Source organism: Hipposideros armiger, unplaced genomic scaffold, assembly GCF_001890085.2.
Source record: "Hipposideros armiger isolate ML-2016 unplaced genomic scaffold, ASM189008v1 scaffold_14, whole genome shotgun sequence".
Taxonomy (NCBI): domain Eukaryota; kingdom Metazoa; phylum Chordata; class Mammalia; order Chiroptera; family Hipposideridae; genus Hipposideros; species Hipposideros armiger.
This window is the reverse complement of record NW_017731364.1, coordinates 1,554,152-1,561,945: the sequence shown is the minus strand read 5'-3', so window position 1 is coordinate 1,561,945 and position 7,794 is coordinate 1,554,152. Positions and strand designations below refer to the sequence as shown.

At 40.6% G+C, this 7,794-nt stretch overlaps 1 protein-coding gene across 1 annotated transcript in view; it reads left to right on the top strand.

Moving 5' to 3' along the window:
• Window positions 1–7,794, top strand: part of MCF2L2 (MCF.2 cell line derived transforming sequence-like 2) — a 170,510-nt gene that overhangs the window by 35,079 nt on the left and 127,637 nt on the right. Inside the window, exons 6-8 of the mRNA XM_019667780.1 lie at window positions 257–381; window positions 972–1,086; window positions 1,552–1,671. Coding sequence (XP_019523325.1) covers window positions 257–381; window positions 972–1,086; window positions 1,552–1,671 — 360 coding nt within the window. The remainder of the gene's footprint in view (window positions 1–256; window positions 382–971; window positions 1,087–1,551; window positions 1,672–7,794) is intronic.

The window sequence follows — 7,794 nt, the reverse complement described above, 5'->3', positions numbered from 1 at the left end:
AACGACAGCAACTTGTCTGTTCCCCTTCCCCCAATTCCCCAGCACTGTTCCCATCCCCCCAATTCCCCAATTAAAAAAAAATCTAAAAAAAAAAAGAATAAGTTAACTAATTTTATAAATCTGCAGCTTGACTTTTTTTAGCATTTAAATTCCTAAATGAAAGATATACTGATCTACTATTCTCCTTACCCCAAATCTACCAAGAATTTTCTTTCATTAATTCCTTATAAGAGGGACTATATTTTTCTTTCTCTAGGATGAGCTGAAATTACTTGGAAAGCAAGGGGCCACATTATTGTCATGCATTCAAGAACCAGCAACCAAAAATTCCACCAGTAAACTCAATCCCAATGAACTTGAGAATGTAGCTACCATGGAAAGGTGAGTGAAGGTGGAATATGCTTTTATTAAGGAGAGAACAGAATTAGATGATCTGAAACAACCAAGGACAGATTAGAATAGCAACTATTGGGTCTTGGTAGGGTAAAGAAAGAATAATATTTGAAACAACAAAGGAAAAAAGATGGTACTCATCTGACATTCAGCTACAGAGATGTTTCTATGAGAATGCCATTCCCTCCTCTTATGAGATGGTGTCACCCCAGGATTTCAGGGGAGATGGCAGTATTGGTTGAGTTTCATTTCCAAATAACAGTTTGGCTGGGTGCTGTGCTTTACACACTTGTCAAAGAAATGACGCAAAGGTAAGGTTACCAGGGGTGTGTTTTAAAGCACAGCAGCTGCAGCTGAAGTGACATTTCTGCCTAGCACTGAGGGTGTCCTGATTGAAAAACAGAAAACATGAGAATCAGTCAAACCATGAGAAAGTCGTAGGTGACACAGACTTTCATAGTAAGGCCATCACCACAATTTATAACAGTGACTCAAAACATTTGATGTTACTTAAATAAGTCTATACAGACTCCTGTGGAAATGAATATTAATGTCACTTCCTCTTTCTTTCTTGACAGGTTACTAGGTCAACTGGATGAAACCAAAAAAGCCTTTAGTCAGTTTTGGTCCAAGCACCACCTGAAGCTTAACCAATACCTCCAACTACAGCACTTTGAGTACAACTTTTGTGAGGTGTTATTTTCTTGTTTAATAGAATTTCTTTTTATGATTCAGTGACTTCCAGTTCTCTTTTCCACCTTGAACTCTGGGCTTCCCTCCTCTTCCTAATCTAGCCCCCTCCTTAAATCCTTGCTTCCTCACAGACATCTTCTTCTCACTTTTTCAGTGGGGTAGCAATGTTCTAGAATCCCATTTTCCTGTTGGCATATGTGGCATTTCAGTAATGGTTTATCTTCCTTTTTGATTGATAACTGTCAAAATGTAGCTTTAATATTCCATATACATGTGTCTCAGCACCCACCCATCCCCAGCTTACTGTAAAAGCTAATGAGCTGTAATATATATATATATATATATATATATACATTTGTCCTGAATCCTCTCATGCTTTTCAAGTTTTCTTAGAGTATAGCAAACCTCTGCCTCCAGATGGGTGCTCATTGGCTGATTTCTGGACTGTGCTAATGTGTTTTGTAGATTAAGCTTGCCCTGGACAACTTGTTGGCAGAACAAGCAGAGTTCACAGACATTGGAGACAGTGTGATGTGTGTGGAACAACTTCTTAAGGAACACAAAAAACTGGAAGGAAAAGGCCAGGTTTGTTTTTGGGGTTTTTTGCTGTTTTTTTGTGGACTGGGAAGGGAGTGGCTGTGGACAGTGACAGATCATGCTCATTCATTGTTGGAAAGTTGCCAAAGGACACAGGAATGCCCAAATCCTGTCCTTTCAGTCACCCCAATCCCACCCCAGGTCCCTAAGGTGATGTGCACATTAGCAGCTATGATGAATAATGCCTGTAGTGCAGAGTTCTGTTAAGGCTTCCAGAGCACCTGGTTGATGCTGGAGGTTCAGGTGAGATGAGAGGTCTCGGGGTGGCAGCACGAGTGGGGGAACAGCAGGAGGAAAGGCCACAATGGCCACATTACCCACTGGACTGGATATGGAGTCATGGAGTGTAGGTTGGTTGTAAGGACAGGAAACTTCAAAAGGGGAACCAGAAAAAAAAAAGTTTTATAAGAAGCAAGATGGTGAAAAAGGGGAATTGGGTTCTGTTGGCAATACTCAGAGTTGGCAATGCTTTCTCTATTCTCACGCCCCAAGAGTTGTAAATATCAAACTTGTAAAAGAATACATGTTTCACAATTCTCATACGAGAATTACATAGTTTTCCAGATCTGCACACAGGTCAGCACTTAGTAGTGATTCTATTTTAAGTCCTTATAAATTTGGCTTATTACCAGTTAAGAAAGCTCAGTCTCTTTCCAAAGAAGTTTCTTTCTGCTTTTCTTTAATTAGGTTCTCTATATTTTTGTCTCTTGGGGACCAAGTACTCTATGGTTAGCCCTTCCTTTCTGAGCTAATCTAGAGAGAGGCATGTTTCCTAAGTAGTAATCACACTTTTCAAGGTTATGGTTAACAGCATAGATGTTATCTGAGTGAGAACTTAGAAATATGGACTTTCTGGCCCTGCCTCAGAATCAGAATCTGTATTTTAATAAGATCCTCAGGTGATTGACATGTACATTATAGTTAGAGACATATCCCCCTAAAGAATAGTAACAAATGTAAACTAAAGCCACTCTGGCTGTAACAGCTGTCAGTTGTAGATTCTAAGCTGGAGGTGTTTCTGCACATGTGTGAACACAAGGACCCACCAGTACATGGTCAATCACTCAGGAATCCCATCCTTCCCTAGTGAGTATTCCTTCTGATATCAGTGATCATTGACAGCTAAACACTTTGGTGCTGAAGGCACAAGTCATCAGAAATGTTTGTCAAACAATGAAAAAATTGAATGTATCTTATATGTCTTAGATTCTCCAAGATAGTCCCAATTTTATGTAGTTTTAGGGTTTTTTTTCAAGAGAACTTATTAAATGCAGATACTATGTATTTTCACTTATATACATTCATATATTAGGGAAAAATGCCTCATCAAGCTCAGTGTCTTTATTTTTGGTTTGAAAAATATGGTCATGTCATATATATGTATGACTTACCAGGAAGGCGTTCATTCATCATCAGGTATTCCTTGCCCTAGGTTCCATGGATATGGTGCCAAACCAGACAGTCAAGACTCTGCTCTCATGGAGCTTACATTTTACTGGGGAGAGATAGATAAGTAAAAGGTAATCAAATAAACCATAACATCAGGTGGTAATACGTGGTATGAAGAAAATAACAGCATATCGTAGAAAGTGACTGCAGAGTGCTACTTCAGCTAGGATAGTCAGGAAAGGCCTCTCTAGGAAGGTGACCTTTGCTCTAAGACCTGGATAGCCATGCAGAGATTTGGGGAATAGCACTCAAGACAGAGAAGCTGCAAATGACAGGTCTTGAGGCAGGAATGAGGTTGATGAGTTCAAGGACTATAGCTGGAGCCCAGTGAGCCATGTAGGAACCAGGTGGGAACAATGGTGGTGAGGGCTGGATTTTCTTCTCAGTGGAACAGGATGCCATTGTAGGGTGCTCTGAGTTCTGTTTTAAATAGTGGGGCTGGATCTGCATGACTGCACCCACATTCTCTCTTCTGCTCACCTCCTTGGGCTTGTGACCCTTGGCACATACTTTAAAGATTGCTAACTGAAGCTAGGGACTCAACCTGTGATCATGGGACATAGGAATGCTCTGTGAACCCAATACCCATCTTTCATGGGCAAAGTTCCTGAACCAGCTGGACTAATCCACTGCAGATGACCCACAGAGCCCAGGCAGGTTGGTTTTACCTATTCTGTGCCTTGCTTACCCTGTTTTATTACTTATTTTCTAAAGGATGCAGTAGACCTATTCCTCTCCTTTGGGCAAACTGAGCAAAGCTATCCTATCATAACCAGGACTTTTTAAACTTATCTTTGCTCATATTTCTAAGCGGTATTATTTCTTCAGATGATAAGGGCTTGGCTAGTCTTTCAGTTTGTCCTGTAAAGTATTAAAGGAACAAGGTGATGTCTGGCTAGAATCCACCAAAACTTGCTTAGGGTTTGTCCTTCACCCCTCACTCAGGTGTCTGGCGTAGCCACACACTGATTTCTGGTTTGTTGCCAACTTCATTATTCTGTGCAGCGATCGTTGTGGATAACCCCTGAACCAACTCACTAACCAGATTTTCTGTTGCATGTTAATTGAGCTTATTCTTTTATCTTGTTCTAGTTTGAGCCTTTAGCATCTTCTAAGTGCTCATTTCTAATTCTGAGAAACAATGGTTTCAGCCCCTACTCTTGCTTCTAAAAGCAGAATTTGCTTTAGGATTTTTGGCTGTGAAGCATGCTGGGGCCTTCAGTGATGAGCCAGCAGGGAACAAACCAGGACAGGGCAGGGAGAACCAACCCAATTTCAGCCTTGATCTCTCCCCTCAAGACCAGGAGCCAACAGTTAGACTACTGTGTCCAAAAGACATGGAACCCAGGTCATTAACCTCCCAGGGCCATAATCTAGCTACAGGGGCCTGGCTATTTTTTAAATAAATTTTATTGGGGAACAGTGTGTTTTTCCAGGACCCATGAGCTCCAAGACAAGTTGTTGTTTCAATCTTAGTTGTGGAGGGTGCAGCTCAGCTCCAAGTTCAGTTGTTGTTTTCAATCTAGTTGCAGGAGGGAGGAGTGGGGGGGCAGGACACAGCCACCATCTCATGTGGGAATCGAACTGGCGACCTTGTTGTTCAGAGCACGTGCTCTAACCAACTGAGCCACCTGGCCGCCCTGTTTTTGTGTTTGTTTTTAAGTGGAAATTTTCCAGCACATGCGTAAGTGGACTGACTAGCAACGAACACCCATGTATCTATTGCTCACTTTCAATAGCCATTAACTTTCTGCTTTTCTTGTTTCACCCACTTCCCCATACATACATTCCATCCTTTGCCATTATCTGTGGGTTCATTCTGGACTCCCTGATATAGCAGCATCACTGTTTTCCCCCGTTTTCTTCCACAGTAGACAGTCTCATCTTTCACCTGTAATAGCAGTAGAGTCCTTGAGGAAAAAATAAGCTGTTATTACAATAAAGAATTCTGAATTACATGTCATAATTTGACTATCCAACCTCTGGAATTTTTAGCATCTGAAAGGCTTGTAATCAGAGCACCAGATTTCAGCCATTTCTTTCTCTTTTTTTTTTCACATAGGTTTTATTGATTATTTATCATGAGCAGAAACTGTATAGACTAAAAACTAAGCTGTGGTTCGGAGATTTTACAGTAAAGTTCTTTGAAGGATTTGATAGTAGCGGTTGTGCAACCATCATTCATAGCACATGCGGGGAGGCCAAGTGGGCTGGAAGGTGACAAGAGGCAGGCTTTGGAGTCAGACAGAACTGGATTCAAATCTCAACTCTAACAACTATCAGCTGTGTAATGCTAGTCAACTTTCTTAGCCTCTCTGAACATACCCCCTCATCTGTAAAATGGATAATAATATTGGGTTGTCGGAAAAGCCATGACGTATTTTGTCTATGTTTTTCAAAGGTCATTTATTTATATAAAGAACAAAGATCAATCAATGATATATTGCCCGTTTTGTTCGATAACCTTTTGCCATCTTTCAGTGAGCTTCATAATTCCTTATTCATAGAAGGACCTATCTTTATTTGTGAAAAACTGAATAAGGTGCTGATTTACAGCCTCATCTGAATTGAACATTATACCACACAAGGAGTTTTGAAGAGAACAAAACAAGTGGAAGTCTGACTGTGCAAGGTCAGGCGAGTATGGTGGGTGTGGCAACACATCTCATCCAAGCTCCAATAATTTTTGACAGGTGATCAAACTTGTGTGTGGTCTCACTTTGTCGTGATGGAACACAACTCTTTTACAATTAACAAGCTCTGGACATTTATGGATGATGGATTCGTTCAACCTGTCCAATTGCCGACAGTACACATTTGAATTGATTGTTTGGTTCCTTCCTAGGAGCTTGAAAAATATGACACCTTTAAAATTCCACCATACTGACAGCATAACCTTCCTCTGATGAATGTCTGCTTTCAATGTCGTTTGAGGCGAATCATCACGTTGGGACCAAGACCATTGGCGCACCACATTGTTGTAAACAGTCCACTTCTCATCACCAGTTATCAGTCACTTCAAAAAAGGATCATTTTCTCACGTTTAATGAGCGTATTGCAGATGTTTATATACGCCATCAAATGAGCTTCTTTGAGTTCACGCGGAACCCAAATATCGAGCTTGCTTACATATCCCAGCTTCTTCAGGTGGTCGTGAATGCTTGAATGGTGGATGTTCAATGTTCCTGCAATCTCTCATGTCGTGTAGCATGGGTTTGACTCGATCAATGCCTTTATTTTTTATTGTCATCAACCTCAGTGGGCCTCCCTGACCGAGGAGCGTCATTGAGATCAAAATCACCAGCACGGAATTTCGTGAACCATGGTTGGTACGGACGTTCTTGTAGAGCATTGTCACCATAAACTTTATGCAACTTTTCACAAGCTAGACACGCGTTCTTCCCTTTATGGAAGAAAAACAGTAAAATATGGCAAAAATGCACAGTTTGGTCTTCCATCTTCAACTTGTTGTAAAATCTCCAAAACTCAACCAAATCACTCGATTTTTTTTTAGAATGAAGCTAGAACTGTCAGCTGTCAAATGACATAGCAATAACATAGATGTGAATGACTCTAGTACTTCCAAAAATGAACTAGTGCCATCTGTCGCAAACATGTGTCATGACTTTTCCGACAACCTGATGGTTTCTACCCCCTCAGAGTTCCTGTGAAGATGAAATGAGTTTAAAGGTATAGTAAGGACTTAGTGAGTGCCTGGAACATAGTAGGTGGTCAGAACTCAGAAGCTGTTATTATCCATTCATTTCAGTAGAGTGATGTTCCAGCCTCCAGTCATGGCTCCCATGTTATATTCATGGATCTCTCCCCAAGATCCATGTGGACCTGTTACATCTTTTCTCTAACATCTCAAATGTTTTAAGAACAATTTTGAAAGGTGAGATGCCACATGCCAAGTGAGAGGCAAACTGTGATCACCATAGAGCACCTGGGAAATATCCTGTGGTCAAGTTCCTTGGACCCAGAAAACCTGTGCCATTATTAATAAATTCAGTAACCAGCTAGACTTAAAAAAATAAAAGTCAACAGATACTTTCTTGTCAAGTTTTCATGAGTCTGTATTTGACTCATGAAAAAAAAAAAAAAGAAAAAGAAAAAGAAACAATCAGTGTAAGCATTCAGAATTGTGCCTGGCATATAGTAAACTCTCCTGTGAGTGTTAGCTCTTGTCATTAACATCACAGAAGTCGTGGGGTCAATTCTGTGCTGCAGAATGTCTCCTATATTCACTCTTCAGTGGCTGAGCTGTTCTAGTAAGAACTTTTCTTTCTTTTCTTCCTTCCTTTCTTCCTTCCTTTCTTTCTTTCTTTCTTTCTTTCTTTCTTTCTTTCTTTCTTTCTTTCTTTCTTTCTTTCTTTCTTTCTTTCTTTCTTTCTTTCTTCCTTCCTTCCTTCCTTCCTTTCTTTCTTTCTTTCTTTCTTTCTTTCTTCCTTCCTTCCTTCCTTCCTTCCTTCCTTCCTTCCTTTCTTCCTTTCTTTCTTTCTCTTTTGTTTTATTGGGGAATGGTGTGTATTTCCAGGACCCATCAGCTCCAAGTCAAGTAGTTGTTTCCATCTATTTGTGAAGGATGCATTGGCCCATGCAGGGATCAAACCGGCAACCTTGGTGTTGTGAGCACTGCGCTCTAACCAACTGAGCTAACCG